Here is a 27,302-nt window from a genome sequence, read left to right on the forward strand (position 1 = left end):
TTATAATATAAAGAATAACAGTGCATCACATGTGATTTTAATAGTTTTCATAAACATTTGCACACATTTGGGTCAATAAGGAAATAAGTCATTTTTTGCTGCTCAACAGAGAGATCTTCTATAAACAAGCCAGGCAATCTTCACAAGAAAAGCCTTTTATTCCTCAAAAGCAATGAGGTATCATATCATTCAAAATAATAACATTAACAAGGCAAAAAATACATAGCAGGTTTTTTAAGGCACAGGATAGATAACAAGAAACATTTTTAAAAGCTTCAGCAAACGGCATTGCAAAACCTGTATAAGCCAGTGACACACGTTATCTGTGCCGGTTTAATAACCAATTCTGACAGCCCAACTAGCACAATGCAAACACTTTTGTCAGCATGTTGATTTGGCACAGTTTTTACGCCGGATGCCCTTCCTGACGCAACCCACCCCAATTTCTACCAGGCTTGGACCAGCACTGCACAGCTGGGCATGGGCTGTTAGGGGTTCAGTGTCTTGCCCAGAGACCCTAATTCAAGTATCCTTCATATTATTATATACATCACTTGATCATAGCCCTAAAATGCCCCCAACTCTTCAGTAACCGAGACAATGTTCCAAAGTGCCACAAACCCTCATTAAACATACATAGCAGTTATTTCATTTGTTGCATATGTGCATTCCATATTTGTACTCAAGCATTAACAAGAACAAGAGGTAAACAATCAAATAACACTGCATGACAAAAATATCAAAGTCACGACTGCTACTTAAACCTACTGTACTGTTGTGATTGCATCTGTTCCTTTGGTACAGTAAGAGTTTTCTCACATGACAAAATAGAAAGTGTCACATTTTATTAAACTGAGTGGAAACCAATAACAATATTTGACAAAGTTTAAAATCATTTTCTTCAAGGAAATGTAATGTCATGAAAACCCCTGCAATTTTATGTATATATATATATATATATATATATATATATATATATATTAAATTAGCAACTTGATATTTGCCTAAAACACTCAAAACAAAGACAAGGCAATGAGTGTGTTTAATCACAATATGTCACATTATCTTCAAATTGTGTTTATTAACAAAATAATAATAGAAATTGTTTCTAAAAAAATGTAACAACTTGCTGAAGAATTCCTGTAAACTATATGCAACAATTTACATGGATATGAAAGAATGACGTGATTTCACTGTGTGAAAAGGGGATCTTGGACTCTCGTTATGCCTTGAGATGACAACCCATCTTCACTCAGATCATACCTGCAAGAGAAAATGATACAGCAATTTGCTTATGTGCTAAAAAAGGATGTTTATTGTCAGTAGTCCCTCTATATGACACGGGGCAAAGATAAAAAACAAGTTTACCATTGTGTCCATCCTTTTGATATATCCTCCCCAATCAAATCTACCAGCACCTGCAAAATAAATTACGTCTTAGAATCTACTTCGGATAAGCGCTGCTGATGGGAAATATTAATAATAACGGCCAGAAACAAATAAGTGGAAGGAGTTACCTTTCCCAAAAGCCCTTTGTGTTTGGACAGGATGCTTCCTCCGTTCTTCACTGCAACATCCAGAGTTCTCCTGTGAAGCTCCACTATAGAAACGCTAAACTCAAATCTAGCACAAACACACACAGGAAGGCATATTATATAAAGTAGTTGACAACATTACACTTCAGTTATTAGAGTAACATTCTATTTTATTCTATAAAATCCACAACTGTCATCCTTCAAGTTCCCCCGCTACTTCGGATGGTTTCTTTACACCACGGAATCAATGTAGAATCTAAAAACTCCTTGAGATACCACTGACTATCACCAAAACAGGGGAACAATTAATAGTAGCTTAATACAGAGTCAACTGCATACAATAATAATTAAACTATCTGTAAACTAAATGATAATGGGTAATTTTATCCTACAAATACTGTTTGCAACTGACAGGCATGTTAAACTGGCATTAGTGTCTCAACCCACGTTTGATCGTAAACTGGGTTAAGGGTCTTTTTCATCGTGCTGGTCTTTCTCCTCCCTGTTCTGCTCTTGTCAGGCAGCAAGTACAGGCGGATGAAGGGATCAGAGCTTTCTTTGGTGAAGGCTATTAAGTTACTAAGGACGCACAGGAGAAAACAGTTTGTTGTTAGAGACACAATGTTTGTTGCCGCTTCACTACTAAATGCATAGTTTCATAGGAAGCAACAGGATCTGCACACTAAAGTATCACCATCAACAAATTACCAGTCAAATAACTAGGAGAAATATCCTTCAAACAAGACTAACGGAAAAATGATTTAAATTCAATCTATTATATTAAGTTGGACCTCACCGGCAAGCGTGCACTACCACAATGAGTTTATTCCTCTGGGAGCTGTGTCGAACAGTTAGTTGGACCTCACCCAGGGGGTACTGGCTGGGGGCCGAGCCACTATAAACAAATCAGACAGTTAGAGTCACTTCTAGACATTGAACAGCAAACTTAAAGTCCAAAACTTAAAGTGCAACAGATAAATAGTTTGGCATGTAGTTGGTTAACTTGTAAAGATACATATTTCGAAAAATCTGGACGACATTATGTCGACGGCAGATTCAGAAGTTCAAAGAAGTGCAGTATAAAAAGATCCCTGATGAAGAAATTCATCAGTAATTCAAACAGTAATTCATCAGTAAATTCATCAATTAATATCCTCTCTGCTATTTACTTCTGCAGATGCCGAAGCCTTTGTTGAAGCTCCAAACTTGCAAAGGGCAGGGAGATGTCTGAGACCAGGCTGGGTGTGGACTCCTTGTGAGGCAGGTGTTTCTGGGAAACCGACATGCAGCTGCTCAGGTTGGAGGTACTGCGGAGAGGGCTGGCTGAATATGGCTCGCCGTCCCTTTGTTGAAGGGTGAGGGTGGAAGCCCCTATGGGAGGTGGAGGTGTGGGGGGAGGCAGGGGGGAATCTGTGCATGGTTGCCTCTGAGAGGTGGCTGAGGTTGGCTGTGGAACAATGGACTTTCTAACCTGGACGGAGGAAGGCTGGTCAGCGGATACCTGCTTCTCCAAGGACAGGATCTGCAGAAAGGACAATTATAAGTTCTGGATCCAAATAAGGTGTAAGTTAGTAGTTTTATTTCTTTAATTTACCTTGTCTAAAGTAAAAAGTGTTCCTAATATTAGCTTTTTTTTAAAAGAGGATTCGGTTAGTGAATCCTTTGATTTGTTAAACACCAAGAGGTGCTAATCCTTTTTTGGAGCGGTCTGATGTGCTGCTGATGTGAAACATTTCAGGTATTTGCAAGAGAGGACCATGGCCAAATCTGTCTGAAAGGTGCTATCTATCTTTCTAAGATGGTTACAAAATAGTATTTAGAGTGAAGCCATTTCCTTTATAAAACTTAGTTTTGCTAAACCACAGTAAGGCTTTTTCAGTGCAGGTCAATACTTTGATGTAGCTGCAATAATTTCACTTCCTTCAAACAGTGATTGTCCAACCAGCCACTGCAGGTCTGTCATGCTCTGGAGTTCATTGCTTGTGCATAAGTATGAACTATACCCTGCATTTTCGTCATTTGTGTTACCCACAGTTAGCGCTTCCAAATAACAATCTGCTTCTCACATCACAGCTCAGAGGATTCAAGGAGGATCAAAGCTCGTTTCACACGAAGGAAACTGCTGTTTAGTCTTTACCCAATGTGTGGAAGAGCTTTAGGGTAACATTAGCGCCTCTCTCCTGCTTTTTGTTGATTTGGGGGCAGCATAATGTTACTAAAACATAAATTAGTGCTCTTACTAAAAGCTTTTTCTCCATCTAGCCATTAACTATACTGCTTATCCTGTTAAGGGCTGAGAGGGGAACCCAGGCCTGCTGTAACTGGGCTGGGAGAGTAAATCCACACAGAAAGGGCCCAGCTGGCCAGCAGGTTAGAACCCAGGGCCTAAGCTATGAGGCAACAGTGCTAACCACCCAAGCATTTTCCCCCTGTAACACCTACAAAAGTGAACATACTGTGTGGAATAACAAGCCCGGTATTTTTGCATGCTTGTAAGTAAGAGTGCACAAGACATTCTCTCTTTTTAATATTCATAATATGGATGAAACTATTATTTTTTTCATCATTGATGATCAGCTGATTATTTTTGTGCAATCATTTTGTCGATAAAACAACAAGCACCACAAGAAAGCATCTTCAGATATTAACATTGTACGTGCTTGGACCAGCAAATGATTGACATTTGTGCTTCAAAACAACTAAAATGATTATCTAATCATCAAAACAGTACTTTTATGTATCTAGAAATTGGTGAATTGACTTTCTGCAGCTGCATCACCAGCTGGAGAAGGTGGTAACTTTTTATCAGAGACATTTTAGCCTTAGTCTTTAAGCACAATACCAATATTTCTGGCCACCAAGTGCATATTTATTATTGACTTATTATCCTTTTTAAAGGTCTCTTTATTCAAAATGAATCAGCTGAAACATTAAAAGATCAGCGGTAAACTTAGCTGCCTTTAGCTTAATTAGTTGGAAAACTACAGACTAAAATATCTAGCTGTCCTTTTGTTGGACAAAATGAAGGTTGTGGGCTAGAAATAGGACCCTGAAATGATCAGAAAATGAGCCTGAAGGATGCTGCAGTAAACTGCATATGAGCCTTGTGGAAACAGAAAGCTTTTCAGGGACAGCAACAAATTACTGTAAGTTAAGAACATGAAAGGTTAAGGCTGTTCAGTTAATTTCTTCTTTCTTAAGTGAATACTGTTGAGTTTATTGCTGACAAAGTAAAACTTGTTTCACTATGACATTAGTTTAGATGTACAGCTTGTTACTCAGCGTTCTCACAATGCTTTCTGTTTAAATCAGCAGATTTTGAACATCTGTCCTGGTTTCTTCTAACTTCACTATTACAGATAGGACGAGTTAAGAAGTAAGGCAGTTCACGTTTACCCTCAGCGCCATCTTAAGTTTGATGATAGAGTTCGGCCCGGAGTTCTTGAGAGGAAAACACCGAGTCAGCGTCATGGCCTCCTCAGTCAACAGACTGCTCAAAGGCACAGTGAGATTACCCAGGGTGCATTTGTGCTTGTCATCTTTGACCTGAGCATTAAGAAAGAAAATCTGCTTTTAGGATAAGTCTGCTTTTCCCACTATATGGAGCATGATCCTATACAAAATACATGTCATCATGTGTGCGATAGTCTACCTCGACCTCAAGCTCCTGCCTCCTTGGGTTGTGTACAAGGAATGAGAAGGAATCCTCCCAGAGAGGCTCCTTGGTCTTGTACCGAACCTTAATGGGCAGACAGGATGTTGTTAGACACTTGACAGAAACTAATTAAAAACACAATTCATTAACAGAAATCTGGCTGTGGCACATTCAGTCATCAGACAGTGCTGTATGACGAATATGAATGTAAAACCTTGCTAATAACTCACATCCCACCAAATGGAATATTTCATATATTTCTGAATCTTTTACATACTATACATATTTTGAGCATGTGTTTGATCTTCTGATGATAATCCTATCTCTCTTATATATTTAGAATATGCATTATCTTAAATTTTGTAGCATTTCATTAGTTTAGCACTATTTTATATGTTAATTTTGCAAAAAAACTGCTAAATAGCTCAGTTGATTCTCATAATCTACAGCTATCCTCTTTCACCTCAAGGTCTGTTTCCATTAACAAACAATTAGAGATGTAGCTGAAATGTTAATAAATTGTAATTATTAAATATGACCTTAAACCGTCCTTTTTAAAATCACATTTTGGGTAATTGCTTTGGAGAAACACACAACATTTCTGGTGTTTCTAAAGGGTTTCTAACATATCAATATCCATTATAAAACTCTCTTTGAAAATTAGCTTTTAAATGGAGCAGTAACTATTAAGTGTTAACAATAACTGGGGATGTCCACCGCCATAATAAGTAAACAGTGTAGGGCCTGTAAATATGACGACATTATATTAACCTTGGGCACTCTTTACCAGCTGAACACATACTTTTATATTGTTATATTGTTCATACTTTTTAATACTTAGCTTTCTTTTAAATGTGATTTTGAACTGATGACAGGATGTACTACTATATTTCTTTATGGGAAGAAAATGTATATATTTGTTAATGCCAAATAAAATATATAAAATGCAAAAAAACATCCTTATTAGGTGTAATATAACTGATTTGTGATCAATTTAATTTCGTCACATTCCTCAAAATTTGCAGGTCTAGTTTCTTGTAAGTCAGTGGTTACCATTTTAAATCCTCCCAGGTTTGAATAAGGTCAATTTATAGTTCCATACACAGAAATGGAGTTTGTAGACCCAAAAGCAAAGAGGAAGTAAACAAAAGACTTTAACAATTACTTTTCTTCAATATACTATAGGCACCATCAAGCTGAGACTCAGCTCTTTGTTTAACTGTTTGAGACCAAAGCTAAATTAACAAAGAGATATTGCTTTCCAAGCTACAAAAATGTCTAAGGTAGCACATCTTCCTTAAACCTTTAGACTCTTCCAGTAAAACCTCGGCATCAGCAATAACTTTGCTTTCTGCGACTTTTTTCTTGTACATCTTGTTTGAATTCTATAGTGAAATGCTCCCTGAGAAATGGCTGGTAATCACACTTAAAATAAGCTTGGAAGCACTTTAGCACCTTAATGGTGTGTTGCTGGTTATAATTCCTCATCCTTCTTTCCCGCACAACAATTTTAAGAACTTAACTGTCTGTTACTTCTACAGTCAGAGGGACATATTCCATAATATAGGAGCTCCGGGAAGACATAGAGGATCAGATGTGTTAGTTAGACTTTAACAAGTGCGTAAAGCAGCAACACAATTGGAAAGAAATCACAAGCAGATCAAATCTCATCCTCTTTCTCTCATTTATCAAAATGATAGATCCATTTTAATAATGAAAAATTGCAAAACTTGATAATATAATGGAAACTTGTATGACTCACCTTACTCTCTAGTGTTTTGTGTCCAACAGTGAATTGAACATAAGGGCTGGGTTCAGTGCTGCTCTTCTTTGCAGACTAATACAGAATAGGAGACAATGTCGTAAGTTGTTTCTCCCCAAAGTGACAATGCATAAATGTCAGGAACCGACAACATAATTACAGTCAAATAATGAACTTCTTGAGGCTCTGTATCAAGCACACAAAAGTGAAGGGGTGTATAGTTCAAAGGGAAGGAACATTACCATACAATTTAACAAGCAGGGCTGCAGGCAGATATGCTACCAGGGAAACTGCCAAGCTTTGTCTCCTGTGCAGTCTAATTTTAGCATGCTGGGTTCTGACAGCTAAGTATTATTTAGTGTTCCTCACAGAATAATAATACCGTACATGTCTACAAGCCAGGGTCTGTGACGATAGAACGAAAGCCTCACTCGTCTTTTCTCTTGAGGATAGTGTTTTAAATTTGATATCTATTTCCACCCGGATTAGATTTACGCTACAATTATACATGCAGGCTGATCAACATAATACCACTCTTTTGTATGCTACAACTTGAAATGAGGTGGCATTTAGCATAAAAATAAAAATTTTCTTTTTTTTTTTTGTCCTTTTGGCTCATCCCGGGAGTTCAGTGTCGCCACGGTGGATTATTGTCCGCACAGTTTTTACGCCGAATGCCCATCCTGACACAACCCTTCCCAATTTCTACCGGGCTTGGACCGGCACTGGGGATGGGAATGGGCTGTTAGGGGTTCAGTGTCTTGCCCAGAGACACTTCAACATATAGCTGGGACCGGGGATTGAACCACTGACCCTGTGGTGTTTGCATGACTGCCTTACCAACTGAGCTGCAGACGCCCTAATGTAATTAAAGTTCATACTTACTATTTTTTTAAATGAAAACTGTGCTGTGAATTTGCTTTGCTACTGACACCTACAGTGTTGCACTGTTTATTGCACAGAAGGAAGTGTCCTTACTCTGTTGTACTTTAGTTTTTTCTGCTTTTTTCACATTTGAAAAGCTGTTTTGAGCAGATTTCCTTGTTGAAGTTTCAGAACAACTAGATAGGAAAAAGGATTTGTGCAGCCATTGAGGGATGCATATAGGTAAATGCAGCAATACATTTTTGAATCTCATGACCAACAGATTGGCTCTGAGGTGTCAATACAAACATCTAAGATGTGAAAATGATTTGGGGCCAGGTTGCCAGGAAACCTTGTGGTGTTACACAGTCTTGTGTGTTGTCCACACATGGGAAAGGCCCTAATCCTGCCTAATCTTGAATTTGCCATCATATCAGTAAGGGGCAACATTTATGGTGGGAAATGGTTATAAAAAGTCTGAAAGTTGAGACAAAATTAGAGATATGACATCCTTATTTGTCCCCTGTGTCTGTGTCTTGAATGGCATTGTATGGCTGCTGAAAAAGAAATGCCAAAATTCTGGACCGACTGGCTTAGGTTCTTACTCCGAATTCTTGATTTCAGGTTTCATCATGAGATTGACATGATTAAGTTCCTTCCTGGCTTGCTCTGCAGCTTTGCTATAGAAAACCTTTGACCCAATTTACCTCCAGTGCTGTACAAATGAGTACCTTTTCATTTCAGTTTCAATACGAATGCAACAAAGAGCATCAGTCAACTGTAAAGACTAAAGGCAACATTAGCAGAAACCATTGTTCTTTCAGCTGAGAAATCCAATGTTAGGGTTGTTCATGCATGAAATGTGGAAGAATATGTATAATTACAACAAAGAAAGAATGGACTGTGCAGCACAACCGAAGCATAAACAAAACAATGCAATCATTCCTCTTCATGCACATTTTTTAAAGGCAATACACATCATTTTGTGATTATAACAAAAACAAGACACTGGATGGTGCACTTGAGGGCCAACACAGATAAGATACAAGGTGGGATCCGCACATGCAGTCCAATTTTTCCCACATTACCTTCAGGGCCTTAAAAACTGACACTTGCTTCAACCCATCATAGGTGAAATCTGACAGGTTGCTCTTTGATTCACAAAGAGATTTAGGGGAGAAATTCACACCCATAATTAGTGAGATTGGAGTGATTCATTATCGTTAAAATGCATGAGAGAAACCCAGAAAAATATATAGAAAAAAAACTACTAAAATATGTGAAAGACATAGGTAAGAAAAGTAGAGCGAGAGCTGATATTGTTGGAACTACCAAGGCTAAAGACACTGGTCTGAATAATGAGGGCATTTCCTACAGGGAATACATGGGTGGACTACACGGTGACTTTTTAACAAGCTACAGTATACAAGCTTCTGTATCCTCTCTAGAGTTACACCCAAATTGGCACACTCATATTCATATTTTAGCCTTGCACTGAGCTTCTAAATTAGCAGAATATGCATCTGACAAACGGGCAAAGCGGCTTTTTGGGTGCTTAAGTTTTCAAGGGTCTGCTTCTTGTTAAGGGTTATTGGGCAGTTATTTTAAATGAGATATTACAATAACACAGTGCAGCCAACACATGCTATGGGATACACATTTTAATGAGTCCTGTTGCTGTTTAGCTCACATCACTGCACACCACTAATGCTAACACTATCAGGATGCGAAGCACAAGTGGACTCACAAATATTGTTCTACACTCTGAAGTATTGCTCTCACAAAAGACTAGGCCAGATGCTTTCCTCTCACTTAAATTTCCACAGCCTAAGCTGCCTGTGAAGACACTCTTGGGTGAGAAGGAAGCAAAATAAAGAGGAGAAGGTTGAGTTTTGAAGGCTGAGATGGGTAAAAAGTGTCATGTTGTAATAGATGGTGAAATTCAATTAAGATGTTAAACTGAAGGACTCCAGGGTCATACAACCACGCACGACCATATTGACGCATTGGGAGCTACAACAACTATGACCTGTCACTGTTTTATGGCTCAATTTGGACCAGCCACAATAAGCACGATAATAAAAGAACTTGGCCTGGGTGTCAGGTTCGTCTGGAGGTCAGAGTACAGTGAAAAACAATTGGGACAAATGGAAAACATAAAAAGCAACACTGATAATGTCACTCAAGTGTCAGAAAGCATGAAACTCAATGATAACAGAAAAGTGCAGATATACGTACACCAACCAGTAATCCTTGTTTATTCACAATGCTACACCAAAGTTCTGCTAAATGTGTTATATATGTGTTGTGGGGGGAAAACAACATATTGTATAAGCATAGTGCTATACAAGATTATCAGTATCAAAATAAAGTGCAGCATCTTACTGGCAGGTTCTTTGCTGAGTCTAGATAGACCAACAGCAGTGCTGATGACAGACCATCATTGGCCAGGCTTCTGTCTGCACGCACACTCTGCAGCACCTGATTGGACAGTAAAAGGCAGAAGAGATGAATGACATTTATCCAAGAGTAACAGGCAACATTTACTGTGTTGCCTGTCAGTGTTGTGCAGTACCTGGTCTAACTTCTCAGGTGTGGAGAGCAGAGACAACCACTCCAGCTTTAAGTGCAGTTTTCCAGTCGGAGCTTCTTCCAATTCAAACCACTGGAATAATGTAATAAAACACGAAAGTAAGTCACTGAGGGAACACAACCACTAATTTCTGACTTTCAAGAGGCTGCTCTAAAAGAGTATGTGTGAGAATCTTTTAAAGCATTTGGCATTTAGGGAAATATTCACATTTTCGATAAGAGTTGTAATCCCTCTGTTGTTTGCGCACTTAATATAAAGCAAAAGTTAGAAGCCAATTAGCTGAGCTTAGTGTTAACTCTAAAAACAGGGGAACAGCTCTCCTGAAGTGAAAAACTTCTCAGCATGACAGTGAATGAGAATACATTTGTTTCCCTATATGTTGAACGATTCCTTTAAGACACATAATGTATAAGCTCTAAACAAAGCCTTATTTATGAGGAAAAAGAATTTGGCCTCAGAAAGTGTCTCACCTCATCAACCTTCTGTTCTTTGTGCAGCTCAGTCAAATCGATCATCAGGCTGTGAATGGTGACATAATTGCTGAAATTAGGCGGACAAAATGTCATAGAGAAAACCACACCAATTCATCTGAGCTCAGGGGGGGGGTCCGGTTATTGATCGGTTGCTTTGTGTTGTCAGCACTGGGTGTTGCATTACAGCAAAATCAATTGACTTAACTCTTGAGCCCAGATATGTGGGACAACATCTCTACTTCACTTTAACTGATGCCTGCTTGCACATTCAACAAACCTTTTCCCCAGGTTTCGAGGCACTGTAACGTCTAACGCCACACCAGATCCTATGCTTGTCTATATGCTTGTATATACTGCACCGTAGACAGCTGATAACAACCAAGGTGGTTCTCACCAATCAGACACATTGCTGAGGTGCAACACACCTTGTTTCTTATGAAATGTGTGTTAAAGGATCAGAGCTGTGCAGGAAATCACCTTCCCAGGAAATCATCTTTGTCTGGATCCTCATCAAACAGCTCAATCTCAAGATGCTGACCCGAGTGCTCGTGCACCAGCGCCTGAAGAACAAATAGATTATCATATTGTTGCTTGCTCAAACTCGCAGAGACTCCAGATGATAGTGCTGTAGTTTACAGTAGTAAAGTGAAGTGTTGAAACTGCCAAGCTGCAAATTTGTGACCTCATAAACTTCATTCCACTTGGGGTTTAGGCTCTCTTTAATTGTTTTGCTTTGAAACATCTGGTTGCCGATCTGCAGGATGCCATATGGGTCAGACTTGCCCTTGATCAGACCCCCTAGAAATGTATCCTTTCCTTCCAGATCCTGAGCCTCTAAAAAGTGGATCCTCAGGACTCCCTGTGGAGATGAACAAAGCGAGTCATGAGATAAGTGTCATGGAGAGCAGCTCTGAAATAACAGGTTCTGACACTATGAGGCCACACTGGATACAGGGTAGATTTGATGTGACATTACCTACATTACAAAAAGGTAAATAAGAAAGTATTTGGAAATAAGTTATTTTTATCATAAATATAGATGCAAATGTCTGAATGGGAGTGGGTGTTGTAAATCTTTATAAAATGTGACAGTATTATTGATAGTAATTTGCATTTAAATTTAAAATATAGTATATTTAATGAACATTTGTTTAACCCTTGACTGAAGTGATCCAAAAGACAGTGTGTGTATAGACTGATACAAATGATTTAATAATGCCAGTTAATCTGTTAATTGTTTATTCAATTAAGCAATTTATAATTCTGTCTATGAGATGTCAGAAATAACAATAGCGAGGTATATATTTGTCAGAACAACAATGTGAAACTGATTAAGACATAAAATCAGATTTTTTTTGACAAACCTCTCTAGTAATAGATAAAATTTACATTTGCAAAGAGAAAGGTTGTCGTTGTGAACTGAACGACATTATAAATGATTAATTGCTTAAAAATAGTATATCAATCAATTTTCTGTGCAAATGTGTAAATCAGCTCTAGCTTATGATATCTATCAAAGCATGTTTCTTGCATAGAGATACCCTGAAGTGTTTATCTTGTTGCCATGGATACAGGTCTTAGTGCGCAACCTTGAAAGGCTATTTCAATGCTTGAAGTTTCTGACAAGCCCTGATAAGAAATTTCACTTTGTGGTAGTAAACTTGAAAAAGGACACAGAAGCAGATGAGATGTGACTATTGAGGGGTTTTGAATTCTCTCATGAAGCAGCCAGCATTTGAACAGTTATGAGAGGCCCTTTAAACTCTCTCCTGACTCTGAAATTGCATTGGTACCTTGGGCATTGGGAAACGTAGCTTTGCAAGTTCCACATCCTTGATCAGTGGAATGGTGATACGCTGGGGTAAAACCAGATAACTGTTGATAATGTCTTGAATCAGACTGTCGGAGAAGCAACTGTGAGGATAGGAGGGAGGTTAAAAATAAGGGAGGAAAGACAAACAGAATGAAGCAATGAATTATTTAAAAGGCAGTAAGGGTGCCCTTGGGTTATAAATATTCTCCTTTAAGCTCAGCTTAGTACAATACATTTCTGCTTTATGTGTGAGATGATAGTAGGAAAATTGGAGTCGGTTCAAACATGTTGCCGTTGCTTGCCAACAAGCCTCGGAATATCTGCCTGAGCCACAAATGACTCAACAAAGCGTGACAACAACAATGACAGTGAGGGCAGAGAGCGGCATTACTACCAAGCTTTCCTTTATTTGTTTAGCTGCTGTGGCACAGCTGGAAAATTGTGGGCGCAGCTAGAAAACAGTTAAAGTGCAATAAAACTCAGTGTACAGTACTAATCCCCAGACTGTCCCTCTAAGAAAAAACAGTTATTGCAGAACAACTGTCGTACAGTATATGAGGATATAAATATCTTAATCAAAGGTGTTCATGAAATGCCTGAGGCAGCAACTGGAATTTATTCTGATGTTGTCTATGGTGAGACTGTAGTACTCAGAACCACAGAGGCTAAATATTTAAATGCAATGCAGGAAACACTACAATGCCATTGTGAGATACAACATCATGGTCCATTGATGAGTAGACTATTAAATTGGACATTTATTAGAAGAATGAACACGTTGTATGCATCCCATGAGCTTTTAGGTCCAGCAGTGCAGAAGTTACAGCAGCTATGTGGCAGCCTGTTTTTAATTGTTGGGGTAAATTAAGAGTGTACATATCGTAGATTTTGTGCAGAATTAAGCCCAGGACACCTCCAGACAGCTCAGTACAATGTTATTATGTTCCAAGGTGGCTGCACAATCGAAAAACACAACTATATCCAAAAAGACATTTGTAATAGTTGACTGTGCATTAAGTATTATGTACAAATACATGAAGCTTTTGCATCCAACTGTAGGTCAACAATACTGCCCTCCAAGACTCTAACGTATACAGCACAAACAGACCCAAGGCTGACACAATCAGTCACACTGAAACCACCTCACGTAGCAGCTCAGGGAGCAAACCTCGTCAGCAATCAATGAGCTTAATTAGGTGCTTTTATTTATTTATTTATTTTGCCAGGGACTCATATTGATTTAATTAAGCCAAGTATGAAAACATTAGTAAGCATGGAGGTTTACTATCTGAACACAGTCCACCAAGATGTCAGCAGCTGTTTGACCTTTCAAAGAGAAGTTAAGTGCAGTTTCACTGCATATTTAATTAAAATAATCAAGGTTGTGAATGTGTTTGAATACTCAGGGATTCGCACCTTTTGTTTAGTACACACCTCCAAATAATAAGACCCTTGCAATTTACCATTGGTTTTGTCATGGGTTTGTCATAAATTCCACAATTCCCAATGCTTCTTCAGTACCATTCAAACATTTATTTGATCAGTCCTCATTTTCTCTTCTCTGAGAGATTTTAGATTGTGCTGTGGGGGGCTGATCACAGCCAGAGCTTCTCTCCAGCTCAGAGCTGAGAGAGTCAAGAGATTTCTGCTGCCTTAACGCTTATTGCTGCGTTTCTGTTTCTCCCCTGGCATAAACACAGAAACATACCTGCTTGTGTGTGTGCACACAATAACCAAAAAGAGGAGAGTTTCATTAATTTTAGGACTGCACACATACAATTTCATAGCCTCTGTTCTACAGCATGTACAAGTGGGGCAGTGTGCATTTATACTTCTTGTTGAGTCACTTTTACAGCCTTATATCTATGACTGACAGAATTTTAATTTTTTTTAACCACTTTGTTCCAGAAATACCTCAATCACTTCAATTTCACTAGGTATTCACTGTGGAAGAATCCTAAAGACTTTGGTGATGTGCTAGCCTTTACTCTAGCAGGTTGACATGCTTTTATTAACATGTCACAATAATTACTGCATAAATTGCCATGACATTTGGTACAAACATTCACGTCTCCCTTATGCTCCCTAATTGAAACTATCACTGTCCCTTAACTTTTAATCGTTGTCATGGGATATAAACAATTAACTCAAATATTTTGGTTTCTAACCACATATTTACAAAGCTAAACATTCCCAATGGCCTATACTTTCTGTGCATTAATTAGCTAATTACATCAGCAGTATTCCTGATAAATATGAGCACAACAGCATTATTATTAGGGACAAGTTAGCATGTCAACCACGTTAACCATTTACTGTAGTTACTAAGTAAGGCCTTCCAGAGGCCTTAGCATGTATGCAGACTTGTTGTAAAGGCATATTACAAAATGCAAACAAATAACAAATACAGTACGTCGCATTATAAAAATACTTGGGTTTAAAAAAGACACACTGGGTGAGTCCTCAAGTAGGCGCTGCTGCTCTCTGTCTGCTGCATTCAAGGAACTCTGTAGCTGCAACTACAATTTCACTGTCTGGGTCTCTGCTATGCCAGCTATTTTTCTGCACGTGTTTCCTCTCTCCCTCAACCTACACAACCATCCCACACACACAGACACACACACACACTGCATTGCACAAGCTACAGTACATGGATTCATTTCACACCCAGAGGACTCGACGGAAGCGCTATGGGAGACCAGCCACTGAACCCGGCCTGTGCCAACATGTCTGTCCACAACAGAAAAAACACATGCAACACTGATGCATGATGTGACATTATTATTTGGGGAGTAAATAATGTATTAACCCCTCAAGACAGCAATTGTGTTGGCTATTGGGAACTCTTAATTAACATTCGTTTACTATGTGCCCAGGTACAAAATGGCCCTAGGGGGAAAATCAGCAAAATATCAGCAAGGCTAAAACATGAAAACATAAATTACACATTTTTAAAACATCACATTATGCTTGATCTCTGTGCTTTTATGGAGAGTATTTGACAGTAAAAAGATCTAAGTCTAGTTTCAAACTCTTAATCAGGAGTACAACAAAGGCAAACATACCAGAGGCAATAAACAGGTCAGGAAATACTACAACAAAACTCTATAGCAGAAAATACTGTCAATGTACTTGATGAATTCTCAGATAAAGTGAAAACATGTAAAAATGTGATTAATAATTGAAATAAACTAACTTTTACAGCAGTGAATTTATCCCACTCCAGATCCAAAGTTGGGTAAGTGGATAGTCATAAATATAATAAAGTAAAAATATATTCATATTATTGCAAAATGAAAATGAAATAAAAGTAGGCATGTGTCAAGTTTCCTGGAAAGCAAACACCATAAACCTCTCCTTGTTCTTGATTAGCAAGAAAAACCTGTTGGAATTGACTTACTTGAGCCCAGGAATGTCCAGTATATTAGTGAGGCCTGTCCAATTTATGTCCAGAAGCTAAAGGAAAAAGAAGAGGAAAGGAAAATATACAAGTAAGAGTGGAAAGTGTGAATATCTTCATACTAATTCAAACAATTAACTTTATTGTTTACTGCCCTCTGTGCTACATTTACCTCTTGGCTTATTGTCTTCGGGCCAACAAACTCTGATGATTAATAACAGCAGAGACAAAACACCATTTAACCTACTATATTGTTGCTATATTAATGACTTTTTCGAGCTGGTTGTCATTTTACTGTGCACCAGTTTGGTAATAGATAGAAAAAATGAACAAAAAAATAGTTTCTAGCTTGATATATTTTCGCTTATTTTACTTACACAATATATTTTTCACTCCAGTAACTGAATACTGAGTAAAGTTAATGAGTAGATACAATGGGCCAAAAAACACAAAACCTTGGTAATGTGGTAATATTCACAAAAATACCTGCTTACTGAAATATTTATAAAAGCAGCAGCAGCGCTTTGGGGCCTCATTACTTTTCAAAATATAATGAGATCAGAGAATTTGTTGTACTTCTCTCTGGTACAGATTAATACAAGTATTCTAAAGTCAACAACTGATATCCAATGACTTTCAATTGCATTCACTTTGTGGACAAAACGTTACGCCAGCGTGTCCAATCTGGAAAACGGAGGACTAAAGTAAGTCAAAGAGAGCTGTGAATAACATCAGCTGAAACCTGAGATGCAGACAGATCTGGCCTCCTAGATTTGTTTCTGTCTCCAAGGTGAAGGAGCTGTGTTTTGTTAATGAGCTTTTCCCAACCTACTTCTCTGCCCCCGCTGCTTACACTGCAGTAGATGCACTGAGTGCTGCAGGGAAGAGAGGAGTGCTGCAGAGCTGTGAATGATGTGGGGGATGGCTGTATGTTATAGGAACATGGTGTGGAGAGACACACCCCCAACTGCACATTAATCCTCTAAAGCAGCTAAGAGACTCTTGTTATCTCTCTTGCTATATCGGGCTAACAAGACAGTCCTGAAAAAGCAGCACTATTGTCCCACTATTAACCCAAAGCTTTGCAATCAACTCTGAAATAAATAAGTGGTTAAATAATGAAATATATAGTAGTCCTGAAAAGAATCATTAGAAACATTTGAATGGTTTCAGCTTCTCAAATGTCCATCAGGTTGATTCCTTTGGGCTTTTGAACAAAATGAGCAAAGGGAGACAGGACACACATACAGTAGCTTAGGATAAATACCAAAGGGGGAGTCAGCTAATCTGGCTCTGTCCAGTGTCTCGCTTTAGTTCATGCAAAAACTGAGCAAAGTCACAGTCCCCGGGAAGTCGCTGAATTTGTACAAAGCCAAAATAACAGTCTTTAAAGTGGTCTTTAAGTTATACTGTGCTAAGCTAACCATCTTCTGAGTTGCTTTATATTTGACATACTATACAGTCATGACGGAAGTATCAGTATTTTTAACTACTGTACTTACCAATTGAAAACAAACATATCTATGATAATGTGTCAATTATCAATTCCTTCAAATGTGCTTATTTCAAAAAACACAGTCCAAAAAGGTACAGAATTATCAGTTTTACATTAAGATAAAGATATTTAATGCATAAATCAAAAAACATTATTAATATGCACATTTATTGTACATACTAATACTGTAGATGATAAAAATATTTCACAATATAACCAGTTACTACAGATGTCCTCTGCTTTTTTACCCTGTTTCACGAGTCAGTAAAATGTCTTCAAAGGTCTCCTCTGCCTAGTGTGCATCTGCCTTTTGACCAGTGTTTTCTAGGATCAACTCCAGCATCTAAGGTAATGGATGATAGGATAAATGAATCCCATTACACAGCTGGCAAAGTGGCCAAGACCTCTTATGGTCTGGAAATGTTTGCTTTCTCATTTGGCTCCCAGGATCAGGCCTTGTACGGTGCGCTAAGGAAGGATAATGAGTTCTTGTGATTGCAGGGCACATGCTGCTGTAATTTTAAATTGTTTTTTGCAATTTGTATTTTCAAATGTTCCCTTTTGTTCTTCGTGCCAATTTAATGCTCCTCATTAGAAGAAGGAAGACGATTGAGATGCTCAGCTTATTGGACTGCGCAGCAATTTATTGACAAGAGCTGCTGCCTTCAACGTCCTACTGAAAAATATCTACGCCTTGAGCTTTACCTAAGAGCTTGAGATAGAGAAATCATCCAAAGTAGGTCTGGCTTGATCTGCAGCTATTTAAAGCTCTGTTATAGTTCTACTGGGTCCTCCCATATAGAAAAAATGGTCAAAGATTCTTAAGCTGTGCAGCAATGATTCTGCTTGAACAAGGAGACTGATGGCATGTGCAGTGAACCATATTACGTATGCAAGCAACTGGCAAATGCGAAAATCAATTTGTGGGATGATGTGGGATGTTTCCACATTAAATAAACTGAAGTTAAAGTTAGGTATGTAAATTGAACAAAACACATTATAGCTTGATTCAGCTGATGTATGACTTATGGCATCATTTAAAGTCCAAAATACAGCAGTAAAGCCTAAAACAGGGGAGCAATTTGTTTCATGATGTGCAAAAACATAAAATCCAGTGAGAATATATAAATAAACTGAGAACCAAAGTGGGGTTTAAAGGGTTTTTGTGATATTCGCAGAATTTGGGACACAACATTAGAAGAATATCAAGGACATAAAGAAAACAGATGTGGCAAAATGTTCCCATTGTTTTTTTTCAAATACCATCTGGAATGAGCCAGTATAACACTGTAAGAAATTCACGTGGTATCTGGCTTTGTATTTATAAATCCTACATAAGTTGCTTCTTCACTAATTGCCTTGCATTTATTCAGACTTCATTCATCATTCTTTAGTTATCATAATGTCAAGTGCTACTCAACAGATGTAATTAGTGTGTTATTATTATCAGCATCTGGACTCACTGGCTTCTTGAGGAAAAACAAAGACAGAGCTCCAACAAGAGGCATATCACCCAGTAATGGCTCCATCACCACTCTCAACATGCCGTGGATCTATGGAAACACAAGAGGAACACATTGATATACACACACACACATGAACACAAAGACAGAGCTCATGGGAACACACACTCTTCTGGCCCTTGACATTCCTCAACAGTGGGGTCAGTCATTGTAGCACATGACAGGTTGGAAACTCAATCACGGTCTGACTTCACACCTCCTCAGTGTCATTCTCATCCTTCTCTATAAATTATTATGACAATTACGAGGATTATAATATTGGACGTGCTCATGTGTGTCATGTGGACACCAAACAGCTGTGCTGATCCACAGCAGGGAACAAAGGTTGTTTGACTTCTAGCAGTAATATATCTGTTTTGCTATGACGCTAGTGAGCCAAACACTAATGTAGCACGAGTGAAACCTTAACCAATAATTCTCCTGAAACCAATACTAATAAAGCCTTTCAGTGTATTTTCAACTTCTCAGGAAATGGCATCGACAATAAGCTGACACACCAACAACAACAAAACTTTTTAGGTTGCAGGAATTCACACAAAACGTTGTCTAAAATGTTGTTCCCTCTTAATGAAGCAACGTCAGATTTTATAGGCTGATATTTAAAAAATAAAAGTCCAATATCAGCCAGTGTTTTAACCCCACTCCTCACACAACCCTCAACAATCTAAGCACTATCACAGAGTAAAGGGATCCTGACTCGGGCTATGCCATCAAGCTCAAGGAGTGATAGGGACTAATGTTAACGGAGCTGATAATGAGCAAGGGAGATACAGTATGTAGGTCTGTCTGAGTTAGACAATGGGGGCAGTGAGTAACAAATGTCTCCCGGGGACAGACCTAACAGTGTCTGTCTCTAAGGAAGCACACCGATTATTTTTCTTCCTGCTATGTTCCACTTCAGTGACACACAAGGAAACATACACACAAATACACGTCTGTAGTCAGGCATGATGTCGTGAATCATCTCAAAGTTTTTTTGTTTAGTTTTTTGTTTAGTTTTTTCTTTAAATTATTTTATTAGATACATGTAGTGGTGGAAGAGCTCGTTTTAATATTCCACATTTGCACAATTTGCTTTTATAAGGCTGTTTCAGGTGTATCTCCTTTTGTCTGTTTTGATTTTTAGCCTCTCTGTTGTATTTGATTTTCTTTACAGTCCTGTAAAGAAGGAATTCCCAACTTCACCTTTGTTCTCCCAAGGGGTCCTATAACAAATCTAAGGCATCGCAGGATTATATATGGAATAGAAGCAAAGAAAACAGACAACAAAAATATGAACATTTTCAGATATATTGAAATATACCACACATATTTCAATTCTTCATTAAACCCTTTTCTGATGCCAGGTCATTTTACAAATACCTTCTCAATGCCTCTAAATGTTGTCCATTTTTAATAATCTCAGAAGATGTGGCAATGCATTGTGTGTTTGGCTAATGTTGGCTTTTGCAAGTGGGAACTTACGCATGTTGTTATTACCTTTATTATTACATGACGGATCATAGCACATTCCTGAAGTTCAGACTTTAATTCCTGCTTGTAGCTTTCTGTATTTAGACATTTTATAAAAGTAACTGCCTTAACAGAATGTTCAATAAGTAGTAATCAGTTCAAATATATTCAGCTTCTTGCTAATATCTGTTGCACCAAATTTTTCTCTACTACTGAAAAACCTTTTTAAATGTGAGCCAACAGCAGAAGACCTTTACCTAATGTCACTAGGTTCATTTCTATGCTTCATAAAGGCCAAAACCAAGGAAAGGAAAGCACTTTTCTGTACATCTATGAAAAAACACTTAAAAGGAAACTTCCTTACCTGGATGCTCTTAATCCCAGCTTTGCAGTAGTACCGTTTAATATCCACATCAATCTCTGTGTTGCCAACAAAGCTGTGCGATAAAACAACAAAAGGCTGTTAGTTACCAGGGTTCCTTCACCGTTTTACTGCAATATGACATTATGTCTGAGGCTATGCTCTAGTCCTTGTGCCTGCGCTGTAACATGCATTATAATGTTTGTTTTGAGTCCATTAAGTCATTTTTATCACTTCCAAAGTCCAGAGTTATAAAGCTTAACATTTTATTAAACCAGATCCTGTTACTTTCCTCATTTTCTGTCAGCCATATTCAGCCATTCAGTGTATTTACAATTACTAATTACTATACAGTAGTCTTTACAGTTAGTGTTAGCGGCTGTTGCTCCCACAGCAAATCCAAATTGCCTGTTACTTTTTTTAGAATGACAGTTGCTCATTGCAGGATAAAAATGATTGACTGAGTGTGTTGAGGTGGTTTGTCTTTAAGCAGGACTGAAATCTTACAATTTACAAATTTCATCATCGCTCATACTGATTTAAATAAAGCAAGCATTCAGAATTTTTCAGTTCTTTCTGCTCAACCAACCAGATGTCTGTTTTAAACAAACATTTGCTTGACTCACCTGATTTGAAGGTCCATGACAATCTGTCTTTTCTCCACGTTTTCTGTATAAACCTTGACCCCGTTGACCCGCAAGGGCTACACCGCAACAGAAGGAACCATTATTGCCACTTCATCTCTCTCCACATCCATCAACACAACACCTTCAACCAAGCCCCCACGTGGTTAGCACAAGGTCGACCCCTTTGCTGACCCCACATTGAAGCTATTTATGAAATAGGAGCATGTGTCAGCGACATGCAAGTATGTTCACATTCAACGTCTCACACACACACACACACACACACACACTTGCTGTTGATCAGTAGCCTATTGTGTAACTGTTGAAACACATGATCAGTGCGAGTGCCTCTGAAGAGAACACAGGAACATTGACAGATGCTCACTTTGTCCCCTATGTCGATCTTGGTGAAGCAGAAGGTGCTGAGGTGGGCGTTGGACTCCTTCACCGCTGGCTCGATCGTCTCACGAAACACTTTTTCCACAAACTGGCCAATGTATGGCCACATGTGTTTCAGGGTCTAAGGGGATACAGAAGGAGAACTAAGCTTCAAGTAACTTATCTTTTCCCTTTTCTGCAAAATGGCATGTAAGATTTATTGTAATATTAATTTGTTCATATATAGTTCATACAAGTGCATCTTTCAACCCGTGAGTGTTAATGTTAGGATACACCAACACATGACACATAAATGTTCACGTCTAGATCATATGATGTATGCTAAGGAGTGCTTAAAAATTGAAATCCAGAATGTTGCCAGGTGGATTTCCAAGGGTTAATGCATTTTGCAGTGCTGCATGTTAAGTCCAATGTGCTGCAGTGTGTTAACATTCACAGCCCCGGTGGGAAGATGAGAGAGTGCAGAGAGAGCTAAAGGGCGACAGACATCCCGTTTACTCCAGTTTTCACAAAGCAAAATGGAAAGTTTCACTCAAGCAGGATAATTCAAGAGACAGCTGCTGAATTCTTTACCTTGTTTAACCACTCCACTCGCTCTACATCTGGGAAGTGCACCTGCAACAGAAAAACCACAGCAGACTGATAAAGTCACCTTTTAAAGGCAAACATTCAATCTATGTTTTACATGTTCATCTGAAGTGGCAGAATCAACCTGAAGACCAAATAATATATCACTGAACACTTGAAATGGACACAATTGTGCATTTTAAGCCGTTTCAAATAACACTCGAAATTTCAAAGTGCAAATATCAAAAGCAGAGTAAATAGTTTCCTAATTTACTTCCAATTTGTTATTCATGAACAGCTTTCAAAGCTGCAAATCCGGAAAAGCAGGTCTTTAAACAAAGATGCCTCATTTCTACTGGAACTTCTAAATATGTATAATATTGAACGAACATAAAATCATGTATTGTTACACAAGTAAAAGTCCTATAAATTAAATACTGGTAAAATAAACCACCTTTACAACAAGACAAAAGTAAAACTAGTGGCTCTGTGAGGCTTTGAGCAAACCACACACATGCTTAGACCGACAATGCTGACAAGCTATAGTACACTGTCCAACATGTGCACAACTGTCAAATCAGAATGCCAACATTTTATTATTAAACTTCATCTGTGGTTATCTGACCAATAGCTGCTGAATTATTTCAGTCAAGAGTAAAGTGGTGCACAAACACTGTTTCTCTCTGCCTCTGTAGCCAAGTTAAAACCACTTTAACATGCAAATTAAGGTTTAGAGACAGACAACTTCACTATCAATCCAAACATAGGCTGTGCCGTGCGTTGTGCGACTGAGCTGCAGTTCAACTAATCTTCTTGAATGACCAGAGTCAATCAGGCAGTGATATTACATGAGCTAAAGGAAATGCCGGCAGTAAAGTCAATATGTTCTCGATGGTGGGCGACCAAGCACACAACCCTGTCCAACAGCTGTGCCTCTCCATCACACTAGATTTAATCTCAACAAGTTGAAGTGATGCAACCGGCTGGAGTGCTGGTGAGATATGTCATGTGGTGAGACAGCAACAAGGGACAGCACTAGTCCTTACAGCAGCAGCAAACACGCTTACACAGCACTTATGTCAAAGTGTGGACAAAGCAGTGACAGGAGCAAGACAATGGAGGACAGAAAGTTTCAATGACATTCAGGCCTATAGTTTTATTATGAGTTAAATTTAAAATACCCATCTAGAAGAGTCACTGGTAAATTCATTATTGCATCGGACACAGTGACCATGTTCATAAAATGAAGGTGATGATGTAGATGATTCATGGACATGCTTCTAAGTTCTTGCAAAAAGAAATAGGTGAAATCAGTCCAGTTAATTATTCAGATACAACAAACCTGCAGTGTTGACGTAATCTGAAAGGAGGGTTTTGTCTTGAAAGTGTAATTAACAGTCTGCTTTAGTTCTGAATCAGCAGTAAGAGGGACATCCTCACTGAATTTAAACTGCCACATCTGTCATGAACCCACAAAGTATGGGCATCGGAGGGCGGCCCATATTTACAGCGATGGACAGCTCTGGTAACATTTATTACTTTATTTGTTCAGGTTCCACAGCAGAACTAAAGAGAGACAACGTAAGGTAATATCTCCTGTTTTTGATGGTAAAGTGAAAATAATCAACGCCAGACAGACAGTACTTATGATGTTTAAATTGGACCGGCTGAAGTCATGTCCCAAGACCTTCCAGCTGATGTCAGGTACTGCTCTAGTTGATCGGATCACCTACACTGTACCATTAGTAGACATTTCCTGATTCCTTTGTAGGGGACTTGTTTTTCTTGCTCTGTCTTTCGTGTAAGGAATTAATGTTCCTGGTTCATCAGAATACAGAGACCAAGAAGTAAGCAGGACCTGTGTTTAAGTAAAACTGATATTCTAAAAAAGTCCCAAACACATTCCCATATAAACAGAAAAAACCTTTAGTGCAGCCAACAGCATTGTGCTTACCTCTCAAACGTGTGTTAACATCTCATAAGTCACCAAGATACTAATATTTTATATATTTAATGTATGATAACATGCTTTAAATTACTTGGATGACAATGTGCCTCAATGTATTTCACTTACTTATTTAATATCTTTCGTCCCATGATTGGATATTTTAGCCAGCATCTATAGACTTTGTGGCCAGTTTATGAAATGCCAATTCAACAACTCAGCCTAAAATGTTAGTCAGTTTTGATGGAGAGCACTGAAAGATGCCTACATACATGCCCCCCCCCCCCCCCCCCCCACACACACACACACACACACACACACACACACACTACCATTTACTAACATAAATAATGTGAATAATGTGTGCATATTTATTATTTTAATTTTTGTTCCTGTGTGATACTAAGCTAAGACCCAGAGGATTACTTCTAGTTTACGTACTGCAGCCACTGCAACAGCCAGCGCCCTGGGTGAAAACAGCTGAGGATAAAAACTGGAGCATGGAGTAGTGCACTTTGGCAGCACAAGTTTGAAAATGGGGGCATACCACTAAAAAGTGCCTTGACAAACCAAGGTCATCTCCATTAAGTCCCAGCTCTGCCAAGTTTGGAGAAACTGGCACTGACCAAGATTTAGGCACCACATCCCTCATAGTATATACTCACCTTGTCAGTCTGGAAGATGTTAATCAATCATTATGATCTCTAACCCTGAAAGTTGTAATGTAATTTCTATGTGCAGCCGCTTCAGGTCAGTTAATTTTATAAACCACAGGGGGCTCTGAGGTCAATAACATCTCTTTCCTTTAAATGGGATGCTCATGCTCTTTGGCGCTTAGCTCTTTCAGGCCCTGTCTAATAGCCCAAATGCATCTTCAGCCATGTCTCAGCAGAATAAGCTTTTAACTGCTCTAATCACAGCAGGCTGCACAGAGCATCAAAAACATTTGGGCTGTGATTCTGGGAAGAATTTCACATGGAAAGTGTTGGATATTAATAACTCAAGAAGCCGAGGCATGCGGCTTGGTTGAATTTTCACTGAACTTGAGTTGTAGATAAGTTGGATAACCCGTGATTACACCCAAATCCAAATGGTTTCCTTTGTGATTCACAAACTGACCCCTGACTCGACCGGGGGTCCTTAAGAAGATTTTAGAAGGAGACAATATCAGTTTAACTTAATTTATTATTCAGGGTGACACTGCACTAAAAATTAAAACAGGGCTTCCATCTCTGTTTGTTGCATTTCTATAAAACTTGTACATGAGTAGTAGCAGTGTGAGGACAAATAAAGGAATTTAAGGTATAACAACACAATCAATCACTGTATCACCTTTGTAGAGTAGACTGCCTGCTGGAAAATCTTCAAACACAAACAGTATCTATAAAACACCCTATATTACTATATAATATTGTGTAAATCTTCTATATACTTGTGCTGCTGAAGTCCTCCAGCAGGTCTTGTTAAATTCCCAACAAAATCTTTACCACCACCTGTTAACCCTGACAAGTGTTATGTGGTGTACGTGTTATCTATCTATGCAGGGTAAAGTGATGCAGCAGTACTGAGTAAAAGCAACAGTGATGGCACTCTGGGTCCCAAAATAACAGGCACTCTTTCCAGCGTGGTGTCTGGTTCACCATTGTACCCTTCTGGATTTAGACCGGGGCTCAGTCTAATGTCACTGTTGGGGGCACAGCTGCTCCATCACAGCTTTACAGCTCCAATCGGCTCCTCCTGCTCCTGTCATCTGATTAGTTTTTCCTGGAAACTCACAAATATGGCTCAGGGAAACACATGCTCTACGGAGAACCAGCTCAGCTCGGTTAAACGTGCTTAATCTATTGCACTTCATAACGAGACTTACCCATGGTGGCAAGTCAGAGGTCGCAAGACTTTGCTTGACACTTGTCTCCTCTTGTCCTAAGAAAGCCAGAGCTCGTCTCAGTCGGCTGTGTTTCCCACCTGTGTTTCGCCTCCACCAGAAAAAGACAACAAGTCCAAACAGCAGCCAGCTGAAGCTAAACTCAAAATATCCCAATGCGTAAATGGGAAAAATAAGAACGAACGTTTTGGCAAAGTGAACCCAGGTTTGGGTCAGCTCGCTGGTGGAGGACACCGGCCGATCCTCGGGTATGCTGCCCCCCGAAAAATGGGGAAAGTTGGCGCTGGGTCGAGTGGGGCTCGGCGCAGTGTGTCCATTCTCCTTGGGTGAGGCAGTGCTTGCACTGGGCGAATGGGCTCCACGTACAGCTGTCATGATATCTCTTGACATGTCTGTGCGCTGGGCTCCGTCTTCAAGCTGGTAGATCGCGGATCAGTTAGGTCAGGGCGACGTTGTTCCTGTCAGGCAGGCTGTTCTCACGTTAGCTCACCTGCACACCAGCCCATCGCCTTAGAGGGAGTCGCTGGCATTGACCACTTCAGTTTACGCTTGAAGCTAAGGTCTGCGATTCCTTGATTTACTCGGTCTACCGAGCTTATCCACTTTACAGTCGATCTGTTTCCACAGTCCTCACGGAGAAAGAGTGATCATATCCGAAAACGCACACGGACCAATTGGTGTGCGCTCACAGGGACGCCCGAGCGCGGCCGAAAGAGGAAAGGAAATGCCGCCATCTGGTGTCCACTACCGGTAAATTAAACCATATACTAAAACTTACATAGGTAACGTACCCCAATGCCAAAAACGTTGGGAGGATGTGTAAAACGTAAATGAAAATACAATGCAATCATTTGCAAATCTCATCAACCCATATTGTATCCACAATAGAACATAAACAACATATCCAGATGTTGAAACTGAGACATTTTACCTTTTACTGCAAAATATTAGCTC

The 27,302-nt window shown here is 39.0% G+C and overlaps 1 protein-coding gene across 4 annotated transcripts; it reads right to left on the minus strand.

Moving 5' to 3' along the window:
• Positions 1–46: 46 nt before the first annotated feature.
• esyt2b (extended synaptotagmin-like protein 2b) lies at positions 47–27,027 on the minus strand. 4 transcript variants are annotated; one of them, XM_067485894.1, is made up of 23 exons: positions 26,331–27,027; positions 22,525–22,566; positions 21,938–22,072; positions 21,553–21,629; positions 20,930–21,002; positions 19,054–19,143; positions 16,096–16,151; positions 12,676–12,796; positions 11,565–11,741; positions 11,360–11,442; positions 10,880–10,928; positions 10,392–10,481; positions 10,202–10,297; positions 8,905–8,967; positions 6,953–7,027; positions 5,188–5,274; positions 4,932–5,081; positions 2,705–3,057; positions 2,332–2,430; positions 1,983–2,114; positions 1,518–1,623; positions 1,369–1,418; positions 48–1,263 (listed from the first exon to the last, which is right to left on the minus strand). In XM_067485894.1, exons 1-23 carry the CDS (start codon positions 26,736–26,738, stop codon positions 1,191–1,193), a joined length of 2,685 nt encoding a protein of 894 aa, XP_067341995.1. In that variant the 5' UTR covers positions 26,739–27,027; the 3' UTR covers positions 48–1,190. The 4 variants fall into 4 exon arrangements, with proteins under 4 accessions (XP_067341996.1, XP_067341995.1, XP_067341994.1 ...); XM_067485893.1 differs by lacking the exon at positions 8,905–8,967 and adding an exon at positions 9,564–9,665; XM_067485895.1 differs by lacking the exons at positions 8,905–8,967; positions 22,525–22,566 and adding an exon at positions 9,564–9,665 and having other exon boundaries at positions 47–1,263.
• Between the last annotated feature and the right edge of the window lie 275 nt (positions 27,028–27,302).

Source organism: Channa argus, chromosome 19 (genome assembly GCF_033026475.1).
Source record: "Channa argus isolate prfri chromosome 19, Channa argus male v1.0, whole genome shotgun sequence".
NCBI classification, from domain to species: domain Eukaryota; kingdom Metazoa; phylum Chordata; class Actinopteri; order Anabantiformes; family Channidae; genus Channa; species Channa argus.

What these genes read in the sequence shown, in the direction of transcription:
- esyt2b (XM_067485893.1), bottom strand. Translation starts at nt 26,738, where the DNA reads ATGTCAAGAGATATCATGACAGCTGTACGTGGAGCCCATTCGCCCAGT. An exon ending in TACGTTTCCCAATGCCCAAG is followed by an intron (nt 11,742 to 12,675) that starts GTACCAATGCAA and finishes TCATCTCCACAG; the next exon opens with GGAGTCCTGAGGATCCACTT. An exon ending in AGGCTTCGGCATCTGCAGAA is followed by an intron (nt 2,431 to 2,704) that starts GTAAATAGCAGA and finishes ATTTGTTTATAG; the next exon opens with TGGCTCGGCCCCCAGCCAGT.